We start from the raw sequence: 24905 nt of genomic DNA, 5'->3' as shown, positions 1-24905 counted from the left end.
GAAGTTATTCTGATCTTGAATGATGATAGTAGATATATAGAAAAACTGTATAAGAACAAAGCACTTCTCAAAGCAATCTTTCAGAAAGTGTAATTTCTTGCCAAATGGGCTCCTGGCCATTCATGCTCTGTAAATGACTTTCATCCTGTTGTTCCTTGACAGTATGCCCTGACGCCACTTCGCGATTCATGGTCTGCGAGTTGTTTCCATGTTTGCCAACATATTTATCGCCATCGTTTTCGCATCTTTGTTCGCATCGTTATCAACATCCTGGGTACCATTGTTTTTGGCATTTTGTGTTTCCTTGGTTCTCCATTATTCTATGTCCACATGTTGGACACGCGGGTGCCTCACTAGGGCCTTGATTCTTTTTATTTCTGCGGCGGGACATGACCCAATTGAAAAAAATCGCTTTATGGGCCCTGCCGGGACTGTTTCTCAGTCAGTAACTGCAATCTAGAGTAATTATATTACTTCTTCAATGTGGCCTACCTTTCCTGCACTCTTCAACGGCATGAAGCCAGTTATGGAGCTCGGCCTCATTGTCTGTTTGGTGAAACTCCGGCATTAATGTCCATAAATACTATCCAACCTTCGATTTCCAGTCTTCAGTGTGAGGACCTTCTTTGTCTTTTGTTGATGCAAGCTGGATGGCATTGTTTCGAGACGTTGAGGATGTTGAATGGGATGGAAAAAAAATATCTGGTGTTGGGTAGGTAGGTATGCTCTGGTGATAAGGCAGGCGCGATGTTGTAAAGGGTAAGAGCCATTTCTATGCAATCATAAGCTAACATGAATAGCAAAAGTAATTAACGTATTTATAAGATTTATATAAGCTGAATAGTCTATCTATCTGATTTAAAAATTATATATATGCCCTGGGGTGTGTCCCCTTTCTGGCTGGTATTCACCATGTGGAACAACTGCATCATTCACTATATGCAACTCAAAACCGCATTTAGGAATGACATAATTGAATATCAAATGAATAGACAAAATTGCTACACAATCAGCCCTGTTAATGCAACAAAAACACATGATGACTTGGACTAGAAGGTCGTCTGATCGACTTTGCCGATGTTTGTGTCTGATTCGAGCCACGACAGCAGCATTTTGATGCCGATTTCTGTGAGCCAGCTGAATTGAACACCGTGGATGGAGGATTTGTTATGTTGTCGATGTTTTTGATGCCGTTGAGAAAAGCTAAGGTAGTCGAGTTTCTTTTAGCATTTGACCGTTGACATCGTAAAACATCCTCTCCACAGTAGGCATTTCATGAATGCAAGACAGACGATTAAATAATTGCTCTTTTGAGATAATATTGATTTGATTGATTGATGGTGTGCCACCCACTTCACCGACCCTCTTCCTACATGGCTCCCAGCGCAAGGGACCATCCAGTGCCTGACGTTAGCGCCTGATGGTTGGAAATAGCGTTGTGCAACAAGACTCTCCCAGCGAATATCAGTAATCTAGACAAAACAGAAATGCCTCTTAAGGAGGAGTGATGTCGGACCACAAAAGTCCCTCCTGTCTCCGCTTTAGTTACGTCGATCTCCGCCTCGGATCCCGTCCTCTTATCGTCATAACCACCGCCTTTCCCTCCACAACAGGTATCATCTCACACCTCCATTCCTTTGCACTGGCACCCTCCCGGTCAGCCACCTCATGCATTGCTGATCTCCCTTAGCGTGTCTTGACTGTACCCAGGTATCTATCAGTACTTCTCCTGCTTTCTCCAAGCTCCTACCTACCTCCTGCGACCGCTTCATCCTCTCAACACTTCGCCGCATGTTTCACGCCCTCTTTGCTCCTACATTCTATCGGAACCGAATGGTTCCCATCTCCCAGTCTTCCAATCTCTCCAGAGAAGGCTCAAATTAAGAATTATATCGAACGTTTCTATCCGGTCCTGTCGTCATAACCGTCTCCAACGATGCGGGGACTCCGCTTTATCCCCGTCGTCGCGAGCCTCGGCTCCTTCCTACTGCCATCATCGTTTGTTCTTGCGGAGGGGGAGACGAAGATACATGAAGAGGGCCGCTGTGCTATACGGGGTCATTGTGGGAAGCAATCGCTTTTTGGGGGTGAACTGCCATGTCCCGATAATGGGCTTGCGCGAGTCCCGGAAGTCTCGGTGAGAGAGAAGCTGGTTGGGCTATGTGGAAAGAAATGGGAAGATAGTCCGGTTTGCTGTGAAGAGGAGCAGGTGAGTGTTGATATTCTCCCTTCTATCACTGATACCACGGATTTAAGCTATGGAGACTGACGAGTGGTGGGTTTAGGTCGACGCGCTCGCTTCGAACTTGCACCTTGCCGAAGGCATCATCGCATCTTGTCCGGCGTGCAGGAATAACTTTTTCGACATCTTCTGCACGTTTACGTGCTCCCCTAATCAATCTCTTTTCGTTAATGTCACCCAAACGGTGAAGAAGTCTGGAAAATACTTGGTTACAGAATTGGACAATGTTTGGTCGGAAGAGTATCAGAGTGGCTTCTACGACAGCTGCAAGAATGTCAAGAATGGAGCCTCTGGTGGTAAAGCTATTGATTTTATCGGCGGTGGCGCAAAGAACTACTCCCAGTTCTTGAAGTTCCTAGGAGACAAGAAACTCCTAGGTAGCCCGTTCCAAATCAACTACCACACCGAACCAACTGGATCAGACCCTCAAGGCATGCGGCCACTTTCAATGAAGCCAAAAGCTTGTAATGACCCGGATCCGGCCGTCCGTTGCTCATGCGTGGACTGTCCGGACGTTTGCCCGGAATTACCTGCAGTTGGCGTGGACAAACAGTGCCACGTGGGTCTTCTACCTTGCCTGTCTTTCTCGGTCATCCTTATATACTCGGTATTCCTCCTGTTTGTCATGGCTTTGTCTAGTTATGTCACGTACAAGGAACGACGTCACCGCAAGCCTGAGCGGGTCCGCCTCCTTCAGGATCCGACCCCAAGCGACGATGAAGATGAGGGTGATATCGTCCACAACGGAGGCTATATGGAACAGCCACAAGGTATATACAGATTGAACTCCGCACTGGACGCTATCTTCAATCGTCTTGGTGGCTTTAGTGCTCGATTCCCGGCGCTCACAATCACATCAAGTATTATTGTGGTTGGACTTATGAGCTTGGGTTGGCTTAGATTCGCGGTCGAGACGGACCCAGTTCGTCTATGGGTAAGCCCTACTTCAGAAGCTGCTCAAGAGAAGGCATACTTTGATGCGAATTTCGGGCCATTCTATCGGGCCGAGCAAGTTTTCCTCGTCAATGACAGTTCTCCTACTGTAGATGGCCGAGTTCTCAGTTACGACACGCTGAGTTGGTGGTTTGGCGTTGAATCGAGAGTCCACCGTATGATCTCTCTGAATCTGGGACTTTCGCTAGACGATGTCTGCTTTAAACCGACCGGAGACGCATGCGTTGTTCAATCTCTAACTGGTTATTTTGGCGGCTCAGCATGGAATCTTCAACCCGACACCTGGGAAGAGCGACTCAGGCATTGCACGGAATCGCCCGGTGATGTGAGCTGCCTTCCTGAGTTTGGACAGCCTCTGAAGCCAGAAATGATTCTGGGGGGATATGAAAACACGAATGATGTGCTCGACGCTTCGGCATTAGTTGTAACATGGGTTGTCAACAGCCATGAACAGGGAACTGAAGGTGAAGCCAGAGCAATTGACTGGGAAGACAGCGTCAAGCGGATCTTCGAAGTTGTCCAGGAAGAAGCGAGCGAGCGCGGTCTACGTGTCTCTTTCAACACGGAAATAAGCCTTGAACAAGAACTGAACAAGTCCACGAACACTGACGCCAAGATTGTGGTTATCAGCTATATCATCATGTTCATTTATGCGTCATTTGCTCTAGGCTCGGTAACTGTGACCTGGAAGTCGTTGCTTGCTAATCCCGCCAATGCTCTTGTTCAGTCGAAGTTCACCCTTGGCATTGTCGGTATTATCATCGTTCTTATGTCTGTTTCTGCTTCGGTCGGGCTGTTTTCTGCGGCAGGTGTCAAGGCGACATTGATCATTGCGGAGGTTATTCCCTTCCTTGTTCTGGCTGTCGGTGTGGACAATATCTTTTTGATAGTCCATGAGTTTGAAAGAGTTAACATCAGTCACCCCGATGAAGAGATTGATGAAAGGGTTGCTCGCGCAGTGGGAAGAATTGGACCAAGCATTTTCCTATCTGCTCTTACTGAAACTGTTGCGTTCGCCTTGGGCATTTTTGTCGGAATGCCCGCCGTGAAAAACTTTGCTGCTTACGCTGCAGGTGCCGTCTTTATCAATGCTCTTCTGCAGGTCACTATGTTCATTTCGGTCCTTGCCCTGAATCAGAGACGTGTGGAGAGTCTCCGGGCAGACTGCATTCCCTGCCTTACCGTTCGCAAAGCGAATTCGTCTGGTATGTCAGAGGACCAGCTCTATGATGATCAAGAAGGAGAAAGCCTTTTGCAAAGATTCATCAGAAAAATATACGCACCCTGTTTGCTTGGACGCAGGGTCAAGATTGTTGTTGTGATTACTTTCTTGGGAGTTTTGACTGCTTGCTTGGCTTTGATACCGGAAGTGGCTCTTGGATTGGACCAGCGCATCGCACTTCCGAGCGATTCCTATCTGATACAATATTTCAACGATCTGGATTCCTACTTCCAGACTGGGCCCCCGGTCTATTTTGTTACACGGGACGTGAATGTGACTGAGCGAAGACACCAGCAACAGCTCTGCGGACGATTCACAACGTGTGAGGAGTACTCATTGCCGTTTGTCCTTGAACAGGAGTCTAAGCGTCCCGACGTCTCCTATATCTCTGGATCCACCGCTAGCTGGATTGATGACTTCTTTTATTGGCTGAACCCTCAGCAGGACTGCTGCAATGAAGACGGTGAGCGTTGCTTCGAGAGCAGGACCCCTGCATGGAACATTTCTCTTTCTGGCATGCCTGAAGGCGACGAGTTTGTCCACTATGCGCAAAAATGGATCGAGGCGCCTACCGACGCAACGTGCCCTCTGGGAGGAAAAGCTCCGTATAGTAATGCCCTCGTCATCGATCCGAAGCGCATCACGACCAATGCTAGCCATTTCAGGACTAGTCACACTCCCCTCAAGACCCAAGATGACTTCATCAATTCGTACAAGTCGGCCCGTCGTATCGCAGATGGTATCTCGGAAGACTTTGGCATTGATGTGTTTCCATACGCGAAGACTTACATCTTCTTCGATCAATATGTCTCCATCGTGCAGCTGACGGGTGTTTTGCTTGGGTCTGCCGTTGCTATAATTTTCATCTTGACATCTGCCATCCTTGGATCTGTTGCAACTGGTGTAGTCGTCACTATCACTGTGGTGATGATTGTCGTCGATATTATTGGTTCTATGGCAATTGCCGGCGTGTCACTGAACGCGGTATCCCTGGTCAATCTGATCATCTGCGTTGGAATCGGTGTTGAATTCTGTGCTCACATCGCTCGGGCGTTCATGTTCCCTTCGCGTGCCATTCTAGAGAAGTCACCAACCAAGTTCCGGGGCAAGGATGCGCGGGCATGGACCGCCTTGGTTAACGTTGGAGGAAGTGTCTTCAGCGGCATTACGGTGACGAAACTACTTGGTGTTTGTGTCCTTGCCTTTACACGAAGCAAGATCTTTGAGATCTACTACTTCCGTGTCTGGCTGGCGTTGGTGTTGTTCGCAGCTACCCATGCATTGATCTTCTTACCAGTGGCTCTCAGCTATTTCGGTGGTGAAGGTAAGCCCCATTTTCTCTATGAGGCCTTAAAGTACGGATACTGATTGCAGTCGATAGGTTATTCTGATCCCGGATCGGATGGAGGCCTGGAAGAAAACCTGGCGTCCAGGGGCTACCGGTCGATGTTGGTCGACGAAGATTACGATACTGACGAATACTAACTGCTCTTCGGCTAAGTGACACAATCTGACTACCGTTCTGTCGTACCTTTCACGAAGCACTGCACTTACGAAGCTACTATACATACGTTCGGATTTTACTGAGGGACGGGTCATGTTGACCCGCATCCCTTGCCCATGTGTTGGATCATGGCTACCATGCTGGAGTTACAGGACCTGGATTGGAGTTTGGGGGAACTTTCTTTTTTCCTATATTTGCTCTTGCTACGAGACAACAATCTTTTTGAGCAGCCATCATTGTATCAGCGATTTGTATATGACGTTTGCGATGAGAGAAAACATATAAGTAATGTGAACTTTCTCTTCGACACTCGAATTCAACTTCTTCTTGACCTGGGAGAGCGCACTAAAAAAAAAAAAAGTAAACAAACGATTGAACCCTGGGCCGTGAAATGAGCTGTGGATACACTGCAATGACCTCAGTCGGGCACACAAGACGGACGCGGAACCCACGTGACTGCGTGGAGCAAATGGCGCTAAGAAAAAAAAAAAAAAGTAGGAAAACAGCCCACCCCTTAAATCCAAATTTTTTCTCCGCCTGTCCCTCCACCTCTTTTTCTTTTCTTCTCTCCCACACTCTTTTTCCTTTTTGTTTCTTGTTTCATTTTTCTTTTTTGTGATACCCTTGAGCTGTTTGTCTTGATACAAACGGCTCATCCAGTCCCAGATACAGGAGCCTTGTGATAGCAAGGAGCCTGGGACAACCCCGCACTACATATTTGTTTTTTGAAGAAGACTTTGGTCTACACATTATTCCATCATGGATCAGCAAAGATTCCTGCAGCAGCTGCAGATTGTCCTTGACCGTAAGTTGATCCTTGGGAATTCCTCTCGCTGGAATGCCGTGGGCGTTGAACTAACTCGAAATTTTTATTCTAGCCTCGAAGGGAAATGTCAAGGAAGCCACCGGCGTCTTGCAGAAGGAATTCTACAATCAGCCTGAATCGCTCGTCCTCCTCATCCAGGTTGCTACTAGCCATGAAGACCCCAACTTGAGGCAGCTCGCTGCCGTGGAGTCCCGTAGCCTGGTGGGCAAGCACTGGGTCAGCGTCCAGGGCAACAAGCCTGCGATCCGCGAGCAGCTGCTTCGTTGTGCCATGGGTGAGGGCTCGTCTCTGGTCCGTCACTCTATTGCTCGTATCATCTCGGCCATTGCCAAGATCGACCTGAACGATGGCGAGTGGGTTGATCTGCCCAACTTCCTCATCAAGGCCGCCGACACCGGTAACAAGGAGGAGCGTGCTATTGCTATCTACATCCTCTTTACCATCCTCGAGACTCTCGGGGAGGGCTTTGAGGAGAAGTTCCAGGACCTGTTCACCCTGTTCGCGAAGACCATCCGTGACCCTGAGAGCGAGGAAGTCCGCATCAACACTCTTCTTGCTCTGAGCAAGCTTGCCATGCACCTCGACTCTGAGGAGGATGTCGGCCCTGTTGAGGCTTTCCAGCAGATTCTGCCCTCCATGGTTGCCGTCCTCAAGGATGCTATCGACCAGCAGCAGGAGGACCGCATCATGCAGGCCTTCGAGGTCTTCCAGACCATCTTGGGCTGTGACCCCGCGCTCTTGACCGCTCACCTCAAAGATCTCGTTATCTTCATGAACGAAATCGCCGCTAACACCGACGGTGAAGAGGACACCCGTACTCAGGCGATCAGCTTCTTGATGCAGTGCATCCAGTACCGCAAGCTCAAGATCCAGGGCATGCGTATTGGTGAGCAGCTCACCCGTAGCGCCCTCCAGATCGTCACTGAGCTTGGTGACGACTCTGAGGACGACGACATCACCCCTGCCAGATCTGCCCTTGGCCTGCTCGACATGCTCTCCCAGAGCCTGCCCCCCAGCCAAGTCGTCGTGCCCCTCCTGAACACTCTTGGCCAGTACTTCAGCAGCCAGAACCCCGACTACCGTCGTGCCGGTATCATGGCTCTGGGTATGTGCGTTGAGGGTGCCCCCGACTTCATCAGCACTCAGATGAAGGAAATCTTCCCCATGGTCTTGCAGCTCCTTCAGGACCCTGAGCCTAAGGTTCGCCAGGCCTCTTTGCACGCTGTTGCTCGTTTGGCAGATGACCTCGCTGAGGATCTCAGCCGGGAGCACGCCGCACTCATGCCCGTGCTGTTCAAGAACTTGGCCAGCGCTATGCAGGAGTACAAGGGTGAGGAGAGTGGCCCCATCATCAACATCATGAAGGCTGGTATCAGCGCCATTGACGCCGTCGTTGACGGTCTCGATGAGCATGATGTCGCTCCCTATCAGAACGAGCTCGTGCCCATTCTGCACAAGCTCTTCAAGCACCCCGACTTCAGAATCAAGGGATTGGCTGCCGGTGCCATTGGCTCCCTCGCTTCCTCTTCTGGCGAGGCCTTCCTGCCCTTCTTCGATGAGTCCATGCACCTCCTGCAGGAGTTCGCCACTGTCAAGGACAGCGAGGACGAGCTTGACCTCCGTGCCAGCGTCACTGACGCCATGGGTGAGATGGCCGCTGCTGCTGGTCCTGAGCGCTACCAGCCTTACGTCGAGCCTTTGATGCGTGCTACTGAGGAGGCCCTCCACCTTGGTCACTCCCGTCTCAAGGAGAGCACCTACATCTTCTGGGGTGCCATGTCCAAGGTTTACGTCGAGCACTTCTCTCCCTTCCTCGACGGTGTTATGAAGGGTCTCTTTGCCTGTATTGCCCAGGACGAGACTGACCTCGATGTTTCCTTGGGCGAGCACGGCAAGGACCTGATTGGCCAGGAAGTCACCATTGGTGGCCGCAAGGTCAAGGTTGCTAGCGCCGACGACGATGACGAGGATGATGACAACATCGAGGATGTCGAGATTGACGAGGATGAGGACGCCTGGGATGATATCACCGCTACTACTCCCCTCTCGCTTGAGAAGGAGATTGCCGTCGAAGTCATTGGCGACCTCGTCACTCACACCAGAAGTGCCTTCCTGCCTTACTTCGAGAAGACCATCGAGGAGGTTCTGCCTCTGTGTGAGCACCCTTACGAGGGTGTTCGCAAGAGCACCATCAGCACCCTGCACCGCTCCTACGCTATGCTCTTCACCATTGCCGAGGAGACTGGTCAGATGGCCAAGTGGCAGCCTGGTCTGCCTCTCCAGGTTGAGACCGCCAAGGAAGTCAAGAAGTTCGGTGAAATCCTCATGACCGCCACCGTCAAGATGTGGTCTGAGGAAGACGACCGGTATGTATTTTATTCTTTTTTGTTTATTTTTTGTTTTTGTTTTTCAAACCAGCCTTGGAAAATTCTTCCGAATTTTTTCTTGGCTGGTGTATCTCGAATGATGACACACCTCGTTTACCCAGCTCACTTTGATGCGCAAAGCGCAATTGATGCGAAAGACGTATATTCTGTCCTGACAGATCAGTCATACATTGCTTTTGACTCTTTGTTATTTTGGTTATCATATTCTAACGTGATCAAACATTTAGTGCTACCGTGGCCGACATCAACCGCAACATGGCCGAGAACCTGCGCTTCTGCGGTCCCTCGCTTATCGCCAGCGAGAAGGATCTCCACAACGTCATCCAGATGGTCACCGACATCATCCAGAAGCAGCACCCTTGCCAGGTTGAGTTCGCCCCTGAGGAAGAGGCTCTCGAGGCTGGTGAGGAGACTTCCGAGTTCGACTGGGTTGTCGTTGACACTGGTCTTGACGTTGTTTCTGGTATGGCTGCCGCCCTTGGCCAGAGCTTCGCCGAGCTCTGGAAGGTCTTCGAGAAGACCATCCTCCGCTACGCTGGAAGCAGCGAGTCTCTCGAGCGTGCTACCGCTGTCGGTGTGCTCGCCGAGTGCATCAACGGCATGGGCAGTGCTGTCACCCCGTACACTTCTGGTTTCTTGAAGCTCCTCGTCCACCGTCTCGGTGATGAGGACCCTCAGACCCGCTCCAACGCTGCCTACGCCGTTGGACGCCTTGTTGAGCACTCCAACGCGGACGCTGAGATCGTCAAGGAGTTCCCCGCTATCTTGTCGAAGCTCGAGGCCTGCCTCTCGATGGATGTCTCTCGTCTGCAGGACAACGCCACTGGCTGTCTCAGCCGCATGATCCTCAGACACCGTGAGAGCATTCCCATCAAGGATGTTCTCCCCGTCCTTGTCGGCATCTTGCCCCTGAAGAACGACTACGAGGAGAACGAGCCTTTGTTCCGCATGATCTGCCAGCTCTACAAGTGGGAGGACCCTACCGTGCGCGAGCTGACTCCTCAGTTCGTGCCCATCTTCCAGGCCGTCCTCACCGGCCCTGAGGACCAGCTTGAGGACGAGCGCCGTGCCGAGCTCATCGAGCTGGTCAAGTTCCTCAACGTTCCCTGGGCTAATCAGCTGTAAAGGCATGCTCACTCATGACGAAGGAATTGACGACTAGAAATATGCGTAATGGATAGACTGGGTGCCGAAAGGCTAACATTGGACATATGGATGAAATACTTAGACGATACCCCGGCGTACATTGATGACCTGAGGCGAACATGAAAGGATTTGGGAAAATGAAAACAAACAAAAAGAGGAAAAATAACGCATATACACGAATGCCTCTTGCGAAATGTGCGATGAAAATATGGATGAAGATGACCCGAAGTGATGGATTGGTTGCTTCTGCAATGATTTATGAACCAAAAGTACTGATGTAAATATTTTGTTTGAAAACATTGGATTTTCTGATACACTCACTCTCTTCATTAAAGTAGATGAAACGTTAACCCTTATGTTTCTTGAGCTGGTCTTTAGTCTCTACCTATACCTATACTCCATGGTTTCTCAGCGCATGTTGCGCTAACCTTGGAGGGTTTATGGAAGTTAAGCTGTCTGTCAAGTCAACTGTGTCAGGTAATAGTTCTGTTTACTTCTACCTTTCGTAGTATACAATATGGACCTTGTCTGATTTTTTATTGAACATTCATTTCATTTCTCACATGTTTTAACTCATGATCTGACATACCATACTACCCATAATCTACACCCAACATCACAATTTACCAACCCTCTCCTCATGCTCCGAACAAGCCTCCTTTTCCAAATCCTCAGGAACACTTCGTCCATCCTCAACATCCCCATGGGCCGGAACAGGCACAAACCCAATCATATACCACGGCAACCGAAACAACGCATCCGTGCTCTCCATACTACGCCCCTTACATTCCGGAAACGCCAGAAACACCCACACCGTGGCGACGAAGGTGAAGGCAGCGAAGAGCGCAAACGGACCATACGAGTGCATGTCGACCGTCATGTTGGGAAAGCCGCGGGTGATGCCGAAGTTGAGCAGGTTTTGGTAGGTGAATGCGATTGTCACGACTGTGCCGCGGATGTGTGTGGGGCAGATTTCAGAGGCGGTTAGGGAGAAGGCAGGGGCCCAGCCGAAGCCGTAGCCGATTGCGAAGAGGCAGATTGCGACGATGGCGACCCATGCTGCGGGGGAGGGGGAGGAGGAGGTCGAGATGTCCGATGTGCCGAGGAAGGCGGCGAGGTAGATGAGGCAGATGAGGTTGATGGAGGAGCCGATGAGGAGGAGGGGACGGCGGCCGAAGCGGTCTGTGAGGACGAAGGCGTAGAGGAAGACGGAGACAACTTTGATGAGGCCGTAGATGGCTGTGAAGAGGAGGACTTGTTGTGAGTTGAGGCCGATGGATTTCAGGATGGTAGGGGCGTAGTAGGTGATGGAGTTGCCGCCGCACATGATGAAGAAGGTCTGGATGAGGGTGACGAAGATGAGGACTTTACGGGTGGATTGGTCCTTGACGCTCATGACCATGAGGGATTTGAAGGATTCGAAGCCGCTCTGGGCTTCGGCGTTGGTGTCGACTTTGCTTTGGAGTTCTGTGTATTCTCTGTTGAAGTAGGGGTCGCTTTCGTCGAGCCCGCCGCGGAGTCTGGAGAGACTTGTTCGTGCTGCTTCCACGCGGCCTCGCATCATGAGGTAGCGAGGACTCTCGGGAAAGAAAGGCCATCCGATGAAGAGGAGGATTGACGGGATCAACTGCAAGACGAGTGTAGTACGCCATTGCCAGCTGGAATCCGAGGGAATGACCTCTGAGGAGCCATAGTTAATCCAATAACTACCAGCCACGCCTCCCATGATGCTGATATTGTAGAAAGTCGTCATCATACCACGCAGCTCAGTAGGGGCTACTTCAGAAATGTAAATCGGACCAGCCGTCATGCCCATTCCAGATCCCAGACCAGACAGGACTCGTCCGACCAACAGCTCAACCAACGATCCGAAGTTGGCTGCCATGAGAATCGCCCCGATAGTGTAGAAGATGGCAGCGGCCATAATCACGGACTTGCGTCCTCGTCGTTCTCCAAGCGGACCTGAAAGGAGGACGCCAACAGTTTGGCCCTGTAACGTTAGTATACACCCGATGCAAACCAAGGAAAGAAGTACACACCAGCAACATAGAAGAAACAACCCAGCCCTCATAGTTCGACACCTGCACGTCCGGAAGATCTTCCCATCCAAAGTCCCTCACAAAAGGATCGAGACTCATCGCCCCGGATATATTGGCCGTGTTGAAGCCATGCAGACCACCACAGTATGAAGCCCAGATGACAGCCAGCCAGATGTATGGCCCTAGGGCAGCAGAGGGAATGCGCTTCAGGGCATCTCTAGAGACACCACCTCCTGTAGCTCCCATTCTAAGTCTGTCAAGTGGATAGAGAGATAGACTGATGTGATGTGATGTAGCCAAGAGGGAAAATTAAACCTTGGCATGGGGATATAAAAACACAAGATAGTCAATAACTATCCCAGTTGCATCTGGGGAGCTACTTTATATCTTGGATCTCATCCTCCCCTCACACACACCTACCCTCTTCGCACTCTGACCGAGACCTGAACTAGAGTTAGTACAGTACGGTACGTACCTACGGCCTGAGCAGCTCAGACCGTGGCCAGCAAGCCCATCGTCAGTCGACTGACGAGTACCACACACGGCCAGCAGCCAAAATGTGGGGATACGGCATGTCACCGTGAGCCAAGCAAATGACAAGACTGGGGTGCAGTTGAGATTCGGTTTCCACTCGTTTTGCGGGGAAAGGAGCGCTCCGAACCGGGGATATCTGTCTTGGAGGAGCTGGAGTGTTCCGGGCGGGTTCGGACCGGGGAGGATTCCACGGTGTGGCGAATCATGGTTTGGGCATTTAATCTGGTGAATTATGGTGGTTTGTTGAGGTGTGGTCGTTTAGGAGGATGGATTTAGGTTGGTTCTGATGGGCTGGTGGTAGTGTTGTGGGTTGATGTCAGTGTGTTGGTGAAGCTATCGAGAAGGATTGGGGGCATCACGTGAAGGGCACAGTCTAGTTTCGATTAACTGATATGTGTTTTCAGTTCAAGGAGTATGACCGTATAAACTGTTCAAATATGATGCCATTGAAATGGCCTACTGTGGAATCCGATTGATCAGAGATTCAAGCATTCTTTCTGAGAGTAGACTGGCTTGTTAAATCCATGCAGACCATTCCTTGCACTTCCTGTAAAGGCGAATGATCTCCCGCAGCTTTGATTCTGAATTTAGTGAGACTATCTCTTGAAGAAAGCACAATGAGCAAGCTACGCTGACAAAGGTTGGATATTACTCTAGCTTTGTGTGAATGGAATTGGCCGTCTATTCATCTCGTATGTCACATCACTTCGAGTCTCAGCACCCGTACCGGTCCATGACGGCCCTGAATGAAGGATCTCGCAAAAGCTCTGACGCGGTAAGCCGTTTTTCTGGGTCATAGATAAAGACTTTCGACATGATAGATTGCACATGTTGCCGCTCGACCGGATCGGCGTCGGGACGAAAATATGCGATTTTTGCGGCGAGGTCATTCTCTGGATCAGGAGATTGAGACTGATCATACCATGAATCCAGTCCACCAGGGTGTGTATAGAGACCTTTCCACTGCATAGGTAGTGGGCCTAAGGCTTCAACCATCCCACTCACAACCCCGCCCTCAAGAAATGTGGGAAACGGAGGAAATGTAAGGTAGAGCATAGAGAAAACAGCCATATAGCTCCACATATCACAAGCAAAGCTTGGCTCTTGCCTATGAAGTCTATCTGGAGAGCAATAATGCATAGGTGGGTAGCCACGTTGAGTGGTAAGGTCACCAATTTTCTTTGCTAAACCAAAATCACAGAGATAGAATTCTTCTGTAAGAAGGTCTTTAGGAAATTTAACAGGGCTCACAAGCTCCCCTTCTTTCCAGAGATTGACGAAGGGAATTGTCTGCTTCAAAGGCCGGCCGAGTAACTCATACTTAGCGCTTCTGCTAAGACCATCTATAGGAACCATTCCCCACATACAGTTCCTTGCATTCAAATCTATAGTATTTTGTATTAGTATATAAAAAAGCAAAATAAGATAATGTAGACTCACCGCGATGTATGATTCCAGCCTCATGTAAGCTTGCCACAGTCTCCAGTAGTTGTCGAGCAGCAGACATACGAGAGGCTATAGGGGTTTTTTTCAAGGAAAGAGTGCAGATGGATGGCCCTTTCATAGGGAACACCAAGACCCTATGATAACTTTTATCGTCTCGGGGTAGAAAGAAAGTCGCAGTATAGGTAACCAGACGAGAAGTATCCCGTACCGTTTTGATGATCTCATCCTGGATTCGAGTTTCATTGTCGCCCCATTTCCCTAGAGCCATGACTTTGAGGGCTACGTCTCTCTTGTCTTGCAGGTCATATGCCATCCAGACCGTTGAGCCGCCACCAAAGCCGAGTTTATGTTCAACCAGGTATCGCTCATTAAGCACTTCCCCAAGGCGAATTGGATAGAGGACATATTGGTTATCCTCTGTTTCGTACCTATGCCATGGCTCAACAAGCTCTTCAAGATCGAGCTCTTCTTCCTCATCCTTCACGAAGTCACCAAAATCTGTTGTGCTCGCCATGTTGATGGCAGAGTGGATGGATAATGAGAAGATTTGGTGAGTCCAAGGCGGAGAATATCCAGCAACTCACCGCCCAGTAGTGGCTGCATGAGTGCGCTCATCACTCGATTAAGTGTGTGAAGATTATTTGATGGTATATACGCAATGTTAATACATGGCTGCAATAGCTGGTGGTGTCTGTTGGGCGCTCTCGCAGGTGGTGACAGAGTAATTACCAGTCAGGATAACAGTTGATATTTCTATATTCAAACAGATAAATTGATATAAATCACTCCATAACTCCAATCAACCCTAACTCCATCAACTAATCAATCATGAAAGAGCAGTAGCCTTGATATGATTCAACGCACTCCCAGCCCTCAACCACTTAATCTGCCCAGCATGGTAACTATGATTCAACTGCGCTTCCCAAACCTCTCCCTTAATAGGAGTAACAACCATCGTAACCTGCTTTCCCGGCTGAAACTCGCCCTCTTCCACCCCACGAAGCGTAATCCGATCACCCTCACAGATCCGGTCATAATCAGCAACATCGTCAAACGTCAGCGGCAGCATGCCCTGTTTCTTCAAATTCGTCTCATGGATACGAGCAAACGAGCGCGCAATGACAGCCACACCGCCGAGGAAACGCGGTTCGAGGGCTGCGTGTTCGCGCGAACTCCCCTCGCCGTAGTTATGGTCGCCGACGATGCACCAGCGGATTCCGTTTGCCTGGAGATCGCGCGCGGCTTCGGGGACGACTTGCAGTTGTGCGGTGCGGGGGTTTGTGGTGTGGCCTAGGAGCTGGGGGTTTTTGGGGGGTAGGAAGGCGTTTGTGGCTGTTGTCAGCATGTTGTTGGAGATGTTTTCGAGGTGGCCGCGGTATTTGTACCATGGTCCCGCGGGGGAGATGTGGTCTGTTGTGCATTTTCCTTGGACTTTGATGAGGAGGTGCATGTCGGTTGTGGAGTTTGGTTGCCAGGGTGGGAAGGGGGTGAGGAGTTGCAGACGGTCTGAGTGAGGGTCGATGAGGACGGAGAGAGAGGCGCCATCGTCGGGTGGTGTTTGGAAGGTTTCGGCGCCGGCTTCGAAGCCGGTTGGGAGCTCGTTGCTGGTGGGAGGAATGAATTTGAAGTCTTCCTGGCCGTCGACAGGGACGGTGTCGGTCAGGGGATTGAAGTCCAGACGACCGGAGTAGGCAAAGGCGACGACGAGTTCGGGGGATGTCACGAAAGAGTGCGTGGCAGGGTTGCTATCATGACGACCGACAAAGTTGCGGTTGAAGCTGGAGATGACGGAATTCTTCTCCTTGCCTCGGACGTCGACGTCTTTTCTATCCCACGATCCGACACAAGGACCACACGAGCTGCTGAGCACGACGGCACCGGCATCTCGCAGGTCCTGCAGGATACCGTCTGCTTCAGCGGTAGCGCGAATCCGCTCACTGCCCGGCGTCAGAAGGAAGGGTGTTTTGAATTTATCCAATCCAGCAGACCGAGCCTGGGTGACGAGCTGTCGCGCCTTGTCGAGATCTTCATACGAGCTGTTCGTGCAGCTGCCCACCATCGCATGGCTGATCTCAGCCGGCCAGTCACTCTCCGACACAGCCGTCTTGAGCTGGGAAATAGGATGCGCGAGATCAGGCGTATACGGGCCGTTGACATGCGGTTCGAGCGTGCTGAGATTAATCTCGATAACCTGGTCATAGTACGCATCCGAGCCCTCATCAGCCGTGAGCAGAACATCCTTCACACCACCCGCAGCTTCAGCAGCATGCGCGCGCTTCGTCGCAGTGAGATATCTCGCCATCGCCTCTGAGTATGGGAAGATACATGACGTCGACCCGATCTCTGCAGACATATTGCAGATCGTCGCCATGGCTGTTGCCCCGAGTGTTTCTGTCCCGGGGCCAAAGAATTCAATCACTCGACCTTTTCCACCTGACACAGACAGTATCCCAGCCAGTTTGCAGATGATATCCTTGGTTGATGTCCATCCGTTCAGCTGGCCAGTCAATCGAACACCAACAACCTTTGGCGCGACAAGCTCCCACGGCATCCCAGACATGGCGTCGACGGCATCAGAACCACCAACGCCAATCCCCAACATGCCCATTCCACCGGCGTTAGGCGTATGCGAATCCGTCCCAATAATCAACCCCCCTGGCCTTCATCACAGTCAGTCAATCTAACCCAAAGCCAGAACAGATGAGATACTCACACCGCATAATTCTCAAAAATAACCGTATGAATAATCCCCGACCCCGGCCTCCAAAACCCAATGCCATATTTCCTCGACGCACTACTCAGAAAATCATACACCTCCGAGTGCTCCCCCACCGCACGCCGCATATCCTCCTCCGCGCCCTTTTCCGAGATAATCAAATGATCACTATGCACGGTGGTAGGGACCGCGACGCGCGGGAGACCCGCGCTGATGAATTGCAGCAGCGCCATGGTGGCCGTTGCATCGTGGCAGGCGACGCGGTCGGGGCGGAGCTCGAGGATTGTCTTGCCGCGTTCGATGGTGTTCAGGTTCCATGTGTTACTGGTGGTGTCGATGATGAGGTGGCTGTAGAGGAGTTTCTCGGTGAGGGTTAGGGGGCGTGAGGAGCCGGCTTTGAGGGTGGTGAGGTTTTGGAGTTGGGTGGTGTAGTTTACTGCTGACTTGACGCCGTTAGAAAGATGTTTATCATTTTGAAGATGAAGATGTGCTTACCGGGCTGTGTGTTGCGAATTGTCGAGTGCTGCTCAAACAGTGAACTCTCGCCGTCTGCGGCAATCGAGGAAGAAATCGCTGCATCTTGCTATCCTGTCTTCATGACAATCAAACAATCAATGTAGTAAGTCAATTGAAGAAAAAGAAACAGAAATCACCCCCAATCTCAAAAACAATTAAAACATCCCCACTAGACCAAGACCGAGTAAACTCCCAGCGAAACTCGGGCCCAATCCCCCGAATCAAATTATTGAGCCCGACAATCGGCAAATATCCGCCTGCATCTCACATTAGCAACTGTCTTGAGCAAATAAAACGAGGATGATTCGATGGCGTTGATCGTGGAGGATTTCTGGATAGCTCCGCGATGCGCAGACGGAGTAGTCCGGGTGGGGAAAGCAGCAGTGATCAGAAGACCGGAGGAGTCCAGACAAATTGAAATTGAGGGATTTGTTGTTCTGTAAGATGTTGGGGGTAAAGTACCGAGGATATCTGTTCTCATTCTATTCTGATATTGTCATCGTTGTTGTGTTATTCAATTGTGTTGTGAATACCATCAACTACCTACTCCGTATACAAACAATGGCCACAAAATCAAAACTCATCCGCGCCCTTCGAGGCTTCGCATCTTGCGACGTTCGTTCCCATCCAATCCACATCTTACATAAATATCAAACTAATACCATTAATCCAACCAGATCGGAGACGCCCTCGTCAAACTCCACGTCCTGCAAGGCGGGTTTCTCTCCGGCCTAAAAATGTATTCCCCAGGGTACATGGCGCCTGGCTCGAAGATCTTCGGACAAGCATACACGGTGCGGATGGTAGCAGCGTCCGACAAGACATCGCCCACACCACCAATCCACTTCGCAGACTCGATTCCGAAAGACAGCATTGTGTTTGTGTCGCAGCCGAAGGGGTTGATTAGTGCATGCTGGGGCGGGTTGATGAGCATGCGAGCGCAGAAGCTCGGCGCGGCGGGCGTCATCATCGACGGCCGGTTTAGGGACATCGCCGAGCATAGAGAATTGGGGATGGGGTTGTTTGCGAGGGGGGTGAGTATTCTCGGTTCGAATGGGTTTACGAGGTCGGCGGAGTTGAATGTGCCAGTTACGTATGTGAATGAGGAGACGGAGGGTGGTGAGGTGCTTGTGAATCCGGGGGATTATATTGTTGGTGATGCGAATGGGGTTGTGTCTGTTCCTGTTGACAAGGTGGAGGAGTGTGTGCGGCTGTGTCGGGAGCGATATGAGATTGATGAAGAGACAAGGATGTGTTTGGAGAGGGGGGAGGAGATGGGGCCTACCATTAAGAGGTTGAGAAGATAGATAAAAATGTATTATAGAAGAATTATACACTGAATTGACGCCTACTCCATCCAATCTATGCTATTGTACATACCTGACCAGGTCATACAGACCCCGAAAACGGATCCCATCCCCAGTCTCCATGCAAATATTCAGCCAGAAAGCTCTGCATGGCGGAATCGATTGCCGGGACTTCGGATCCGTCAGAGTAAAAGGTATCATAAGGGACGATGGAGGGATTAAAGTCGCCGACGAATGATGATTGAGGCCATCCTGCTATTGAACAGTTAGATCAGTTATACTTGACATGGATATGCATACCTTGGAATGAAAGATCTATCCCCTCTTCACCCACAACTATATCCTCATTCTCAGCCCTAGTCAGTACGGACTGGTCGTTCGGATGAGACGTCCCCAAAGCGCGTCTCCGCGGGGGAGGTGAAGAAGACGTAGACAGAACCTGTCGCTGACTGAGTTGTTTAATAGTAAGGTCTACAATCTTATCAAAACTATCCTTTCCACTCCGTACAGAAGGCCACCACTGACCCCCTATACTCAGCAGATTAGAACAGGTTCGTAAATCGCGCAATGCCTCCGCAAAAGGGACGCTGGTTTGGAGCTCGCGAGATGCCCAGAAGCAATATACGATCGTGGCGCCGGATGAAAATATGCCGTGGATATTGCGCCAGCTGTAGTAGAGCATTTCCCCAGTGTCGAGGTAGCTGTATATACGCAGTCGCTGGCTGGAGCTGTGGTAGCATAGTGATAGAGCGTGCTGAGTGGGTGATCGGAAGACTTGTGATGGTTGGAAGAGCAAAGCAATAGCTGCGTGGTATGCTAGTTCGAGTTTTAGTTTCTCGCAGTGCGAAAGCACAGACTCTTCGTCTATTTCCGGGGCGGGGATGATCCTCGACGTATCAGCTAGCCACTGGTCGAGGTCTGATTTAATCCGCTCTTGGATGCTGGCTAGATCTGTAGGCCAGACAAAGGGACGGCCTCGTGTGGGCAGGTGGTAGAATAGGAGTTTGATTTCAGAAATGTACTGGTCGAGTTGGAAGCGACAGATAGACAAGGCTAGATGTTTCTGCAGTGGTGCGCGAATTTCGAGCTCGTTCTCGGTGACGATTAACGGGTCGTTGATGATGTCGTCTAACGTTGGCATTCGGACATCAAATGTTTCATCGCGGATTCCTAATGGACGGCCTTGGATTGTTGCGATGGATCGGTCTAATGAGTAGACGGTGTAGAAGATGTATCGGCGGATAGCAAGAGAAGTCGGGGAGAGGTCTGATGGGTCACTAGGTTCGCGATGAAGACCTAGATCAATACAATGCGACATGGCAATGTGTATGAGAGTCCAGATATTAAGACCAGCCGGTCCGATGGTAGACTGAACAGCCAGCAGCAATATTCCCTGCAGAGCTGGGACGGACACACTCGAGAAACAATCCGATGCCGCTGACATGGCCATTCGATACAGTCGAGACGGGGAATGATCGTAGTTTTTCTTTCTTGTCAGTATAGTTGCTGCTAGTGACAAAGCGAGAAAGACATGAAACACTGCCGTGAAGATGGATATAGGAGTCGTCTCTGTTCCTGCTATGAGGTCGAACTTGCCATTATACGGAAAGGGACGAGTGCCATGAATCCATCCATGCCGATCAACTCTTCCATTGAACCCATGCTGGGTGCATCTATACAGTGCCTGGTAGGCATTAACCAGCGAAGCAGGATGCAGAAACGGGTGATCGATATGAATATCCTGAAAGTAAATTCCAAAAAGCAACCCCGCATCCTCTGGCGATGGCAATTCCTTTCCCAGTCTGGCGTAGAGAGACTGGTATGACTCCCCCGAAGGAGGCCGTAAAGGCGCCAACCGACGGGGATGCGCAGTGCTAGTCGAGCTGGACGAGACAGGACTCGACGCCTGACCCTCACTATCCACCCCGATGAGATTGGTAAATAGCAATCCAGACGAAGAGCCGAGATAGTGCTTCTGTCGCGAGTCGGAATGCAACGACAGCATGCCCAGATCGATAGCCACCGACCGCGCCTCGACAGAAAGAGGCCGTTCAGCTTCAGACTCTTCCATAGACGCATGCGATCGTTTCGCTGGATTCTCCGCAGTCAGATCGACCGTTCCCTCTGCTGTGGGTTTCGCGACAGACGCAGCCTCCTCCACTACAGTCGCACTACAATGCGACGACAACCTCTCCAGATGATCCATGTTAACCGGCGGACCCTTGGACAGGTCGAACTCAGAATCCAGCAGTTGAATCTGCGCCTGAAGCCATTTAATGCGCGCGCAGCAACTCGCGATGAAACTGTCATGTCAGTCTGAGTCTAAGAATTATCCTCGGCAATTCACTCACTCGCGCGGCAGCGACATGTCATTATTGCGACCGTCCACGTCGACGCAGGGCACCTTGGCTCGCGCACAATTCCCGCATGCTGGAATGCCTCCATCACACTGATAAGTTAGCAATTGTATTCATTCAGATAGGGATGATCAAGAAAGACACACTTTGACGCGTTTCTGGCGACATCGACGACAGGCCAGGCGGACTTTTTTGGGGGGCTGGGAAGCCGATTCTTCGGGGGTGACCATCTATTCAATATATTATATGGGGTCAATATATAAAATAGATATAGAAGAGGAAGAGAGAGAAAGAGATGAGAAGAGATGAGGTTGTGGGGAGAATGTGGAGATATTCGGTTGTCAAGCCTTACAAGGAAGAATTTCCCCGCATTCATACTTGCATACAATTGGCATATTCTATTTTATATTTATTGATATATTATGCATATTGGATATTATATGAATAATACGATTGATGATGAACCAGAAACGGATGATCGAGTCATTGCATCATCGCCGACATATAAACCTCTGATCCTCTCCTCCCACCTTCATTTCATCATTCTATATTCACCTCAGATATTCACTTTTTCAGATTCACCATGTTTCGACTATTTATTCTTCTAGGCTTAATTGCTACTGCAGCATGCAACATCCCCCTGAGCCACTCTCCACACTTTGGCGAACACTATGCAGTGCTCAACCTGGACCTGATTGACGTGTTGGTCTCGTCCGTCGAGCATACCGAACCCGGTAAAAAGTGGATTTCCAATGTGGAAAAATGGATTAGTGTGTGAGTTCCTTCATCATCATTATATAAATATATTTATATATTTATACTTATATATATATAGAGTACACAAACAAGAACCACCCCCATTAAGCATCTACACCCGCATCTACTACTCCAACTCTCTCCGCCCAGAAGTATCGGAAGACATTCCCTTCTGGCACTTCGCGTCTGCATTTGGGAATTTGACTGCCGACAGTCCGGAGAGTCAGGTGTATTCGGCCTTTGAGCCGTTGGAGGAGGACGTGGTGTTGAGGAAGTCGAGGTATTATGCGGGTGATGGCAATTCGCTCGAGGAGATCTTGAGGACGCAGAAGGTGGATACTGTTATACTGGTATTTATCACTTGTCCTATGCTATGAGGTATGCTAATGAGTAGTCCGGGATACGAACGTCTGGCGTTGTTCTCAGCACTGCGTATCGGTTGTTTGATTTGGATTATAACGTGTAAGTCTTCTGTTTCTATCTTCTAGAGATGCTAATGAGTAGATACGTGATATCCGACAATACGATCGAACCAAAAGACTCTGAAATCAACGACTTTATCCTGGAGAAGATTCTGCCCAAAATGCCTGTCAAAGTCATTTCCCTCAACCAGGCCATTAATGCTCTTTAATCTATAATACACTCCATCTACTTGTCCACTGAGTCACCTTCTCATATATCGTAAAACTCACCCCACCAGATATCTACCTCTCATTAGCTTCATCTTCATCCTCAATAAAGAAAAGACACTCACACTCAACCTCGCCAACCTCGGCGTTGTCCCTCTCCACAATGCAGAAATGCCCTCATTCTTCATAACTGACCTCACGCAATCCACTGACCCTGTATACTTGGTATATCCCCCAATCGCCTGGAGTCGGGTTTTGACCGCGTCAAACGGCATCGTCATATACACCGTCACCACGCCTGCCATCGCACCTGCGATGGCCGTATTCACACCAGACTGGCTGAAGCTATCCAACTGCCCCAGGAAGAAACTGTAGCTTGTAAACCGCACCATCGCGTTGGACGATTGCTTGAGCGTCACTGGCACCACGCCCCGGTATAACCCCCTCACATCCTCCTGGCTGATAATGCACCGGATGGCATGTGTAGCAGATTTATAGCATCTCGCTCCGGCTCGATCATCGATAATTTTCGTCTTGAGCGTCTCGCCCGGCGTCACGATAGCCACACTCTCCGCGACACCGGCCATCATGCCTGCGACTAGGTTTCCGAGAGACGTCACCTTTCCGTTCCCGTCTACCGGCATCACCTTGCGCACTGTATCGAATGCGAAGAAGCGGATCCCGGATTTCGACGCATTCGAGACGCAAAACGCCATGCTGCCTGTGTAGAGGTGGGAGAGGCCATGTGTGCGGATGGTGGTTGTGAGGAGGGTGAGGGGGCCGGTGGAGTGCGTTTTTAGGAGTTGTTGGCGGGTTTTGAGGTATTCTGTTGGATACTAAGTAGTCAGTATACTTTGTTATAGGAGATGAAGTTATTGGGTGGGTACAGTAAGGAGAGACTCGAATCCGCCTGCTGCGCCGCCAGCGAGGATGGATTGCCAGGGGGAGACTTGTTTGGTTGTCATTTCGATTGTATCAACTACGTTACCTATTATTCATATGTATATGTATATGTATGTATAATATCATCATGCATATAGATAGGTCTGGGTTGCTCCGACTGCAGTCCGAAAAATGGAGCCGGAGCACTCCGGCGGAGATGACGATCCGTCTACGGGGTAATTGAACTGGATAAACGATAAAGCAGTTTATCAGACATTATTATATCATCTACATCACTATCACTATCACTATCCACTCTATCATCACATCACAATGACAGTCACCGATCTTGACCTCTTCCCCAACGGCGGCTGGGACGTCCACCACCACATTTTCGACCGTAACACCTCCTCATCTACACATTCAAGATACAATAAATACTAATATATGGTAGCTTCTAAATTCGCCTACGCACCAGATCGCCATCTAACCCCACCCCCAGCCACAATCGCCCAATTCCTCGAATTCAAAAAACGCGTCGGCATCACGAATTCCGTCCTCACGCATGGCCTGTCCTACGGGGCTGACTGCACCTCACTCAAGTCGTTCGTCGCAGAGCTATCCAATAAAAAGGAAAGCAGCACGAAGGCAATTGGAGTGATTGACCCGGCCACAGTGACAGGCGATGAGTTGAGAGAGATGCACGACGCGGGGATTCGAGGGATAAGAGTCAATCTGTACAAGTACAAAGCCTTTCACGATGTGGAGTTACAGAAGACAGCGCTGCGTGAACATGCGGCTGTGCTGAACAGGTATTGTCCGGGGTGGAGTATGGCGTTTACGCATCCACATTGTGAATTCTGGGCTGAGTTGAAGCCGTTTCTGGAGGAGGTTCTTGTCTCTGGGGGTGTTAAGCTGGTGACTGATCACTTTGCCCTGCTCAAGGGGGCGAGTATGCTCCCCCCTGAATGTGAGGGCGATGTATCGCGACAGACTGGCTTCAGGGAGATTATCGAATTGGTCAAGGCAGGACGGCTATATGTCAAAGTGAGTGCCCCGTATCGGGTGAGTACATTGGCAGGTGGATATGAGGATTTGAAGCTGCTCGTGAGGGCATTCTTCAATGCAAATCCGAGACAGGTTCTGTGGGGGAGTGATTGGTATGTCTATCCTATCTATTTTATTTGTATAGAGTGCTAAGTGCAAAGGCCACACACACCACACATGAAAGTGCGAACCCACGAAGAGGCAATCCGGGAGACTCCGTATTTGAAAGTGGATGATCTAGCCTGGTTGAGGAGTTTGCGGTCGTGGTTGTCGGATGAAGAGTGGAATTTGCTGATGGTTGAGAATCCACGGGATTTGTATGATTGGTGACTGTCATGCATCATGTATAGCTAGTGTCAATAGGATCAACTTCCCCGCAAATGAAGCGGGGAATT

At 50.1% G+C, this 24905-nt stretch overlaps 11 protein-coding genes across 11 annotated transcripts; 5 read left to right on the top strand and 6 right to left on the bottom strand.

The window, feature by feature from the left end:
• Positions 1-1936: 1936 nt before the first annotated feature.
• Positions 1937-5903, top strand: ncr1 (sphingolipid transporter NCR1; the record flags this gene model as incomplete). Its single annotated transcript, XM_040833666.1, has 3 exons — positions 1937-2209; positions 2286-5742; positions 5800-5903. The coding sequence occupies 3 exons, from the start codon at positions 1937-1939 to the stop codon at positions 5901-5903; spliced, it is 3834 nt and encodes a 1277-aa protein (XP_040683927.1).
• A 67-nt stretch (positions 5904-5970) lies between these two features.
• ASPWEDRAFT_703168 (uncharacterized protein) lies at positions 5971-6792 on the bottom strand. The gene has a single exon (XM_040839117.1). The coding sequence runs from the start codon at positions 6576-6578 to the stop codon at positions 6156-6158; it is 423 nt and encodes a 140-aa protein (XP_040683926.1). The 5' UTR covers positions 6579-6792; the 3' UTR covers positions 5971-6155.
• Positions 6682-10260, top strand: ASPWEDRAFT_120215 (putative importin beta-4 subunit; the record flags this gene model as incomplete). Its single annotated transcript, XM_040828972.1, has 3 exons — positions 6682-6727; positions 6801-9114; positions 9363-10260. 3 exons carry the CDS (start codon positions 6682-6684, stop codon positions 10258-10260), a joined length of 3258 nt encoding a protein of 1085 aa, XP_040683925.1.
• A 637-nt stretch (positions 10261-10897) lies between these two features.
• Positions 10898-12566, bottom strand: ASPWEDRAFT_120685 (sugar porter family MFS transporter; the record flags this gene model as incomplete). Its single annotated transcript, XM_040829006.1, has 2 exons — positions 10898-12271; positions 12321-12566. The coding sequence occupies 2 exons, from the start codon at positions 12564-12566 to the stop codon at positions 10898-10900; spliced, it is 1620 nt and encodes a 539-aa protein (XP_040683924.1).
• Positions 12567-13568: 1002 nt separating this feature from the next.
• Positions 13569-14814, bottom strand: ASPWEDRAFT_176916 (protein kinase family protein; the record flags this gene model as incomplete). The annotated part of the gene is made up of 2 exons (XM_040831579.1): positions 13569-14239; positions 14295-14814. The coding sequence occupies 2 exons, from the start codon at positions 14812-14814 to the stop codon at positions 13569-13571; spliced, it is 1191 nt and encodes a 396-aa protein (XP_040683923.1).
• A 312-nt stretch (positions 14815-15126) lies between these two features.
• On the bottom strand, positions 15127-17595 carry ASPWEDRAFT_54885 (uncharacterized protein; the record flags this gene model as incomplete). Its single annotated transcript, XM_040838118.1, has 3 exons — positions 15127-16960; positions 17014-17459; positions 17512-17595. 3 exons carry the CDS (start codon positions 17593-17595, stop codon positions 15127-15129), a joined length of 2364 nt encoding a protein of 787 aa, XP_040683922.1.
• A 614-nt stretch (positions 17596-18209) lies between these two features.
• ASPWEDRAFT_121384 (RraA family protein) lies at positions 18210-18839 on the top strand (the record flags this gene model as incomplete). The annotated part of the gene is made up of 1 exon (XM_040829073.1): positions 18210-18839. A coding segment is annotated over one exon (630 nt), but the record flags the coding sequence as incomplete, so codon positions are not given.
• Positions 18840-18921: 82 nt separating this feature from the next.
• Positions 18922-21426, bottom strand: ASPWEDRAFT_176913 (uncharacterized protein; the record flags this gene model as incomplete). The annotated part of the gene is made up of 4 exons (XM_040831578.1): positions 18922-19094; positions 19140-21142; positions 21191-21288; positions 21343-21426. The coding sequence occupies 4 exons, from the start codon at positions 21424-21426 to the stop codon at positions 18922-18924; spliced, it is 2358 nt and encodes a 785-aa protein (XP_040683920.1).
• Positions 21427-21751: 325 nt separating this feature from the next.
• Positions 21752-22583, top strand: ASPWEDRAFT_164219 (cysteine hydrolase; the record flags this gene model as incomplete). The annotated part of the gene is made up of 4 exons (XM_040829878.1): positions 21752-21970; positions 22032-22302; positions 22347-22414; positions 22457-22583. The coding sequence occupies exons 1-4, from the start codon at positions 21780-21782 to the stop codon at positions 22581-22583; spliced, it is 657 nt and encodes a 218-aa protein (XP_040683919.1). The 5' UTR covers positions 21752-21779.
• Position 22584: 1 nt separating this feature from the next.
• ASPWEDRAFT_120278 (uncharacterized protein) lies at positions 22585-23546 on the bottom strand (the record flags this gene model as incomplete). The annotated part of the gene is made up of 3 exons (XM_040828978.1): positions 22585-22656; positions 22707-23417; positions 23469-23546. 3 exons carry the CDS (start codon positions 23544-23546, stop codon positions 22585-22587), a joined length of 861 nt encoding a protein of 286 aa, XP_040683918.1.
• Positions 23547-23796: 250 nt separating this feature from the next.
• Positions 23797-24871, top strand: ASPWEDRAFT_187669 (uncharacterized protein; the record flags this gene model as incomplete). Its single annotated transcript, XM_040832193.1, has 3 exons — positions 23797-23863; positions 23918-24623; positions 24672-24871. 3 exons carry the CDS (start codon positions 23797-23799, stop codon positions 24838-24840), a joined length of 942 nt encoding a protein of 313 aa, XP_040683917.1. The 3' UTR covers positions 24841-24871.
• Positions 24872-24905: the final 34 nt, after the last annotated feature.

This window comes from Aspergillus wentii (assembly GCF_001890725.1).
Source record: "Aspergillus wentii DTO 134E9 unplaced genomic scaffold ASPWEscaffold_9, whole genome shotgun sequence".
In the NCBI taxonomy this organism is placed as follows: domain Eukaryota; kingdom Fungi; phylum Ascomycota; class Eurotiomycetes; order Eurotiales; family Aspergillaceae; genus Aspergillus; species Aspergillus wentii.
The sequence above is the reverse complement of the archived record's forward strand: the minus strand, read 5'-3'. Positions and strand labels throughout refer to the sequence as shown.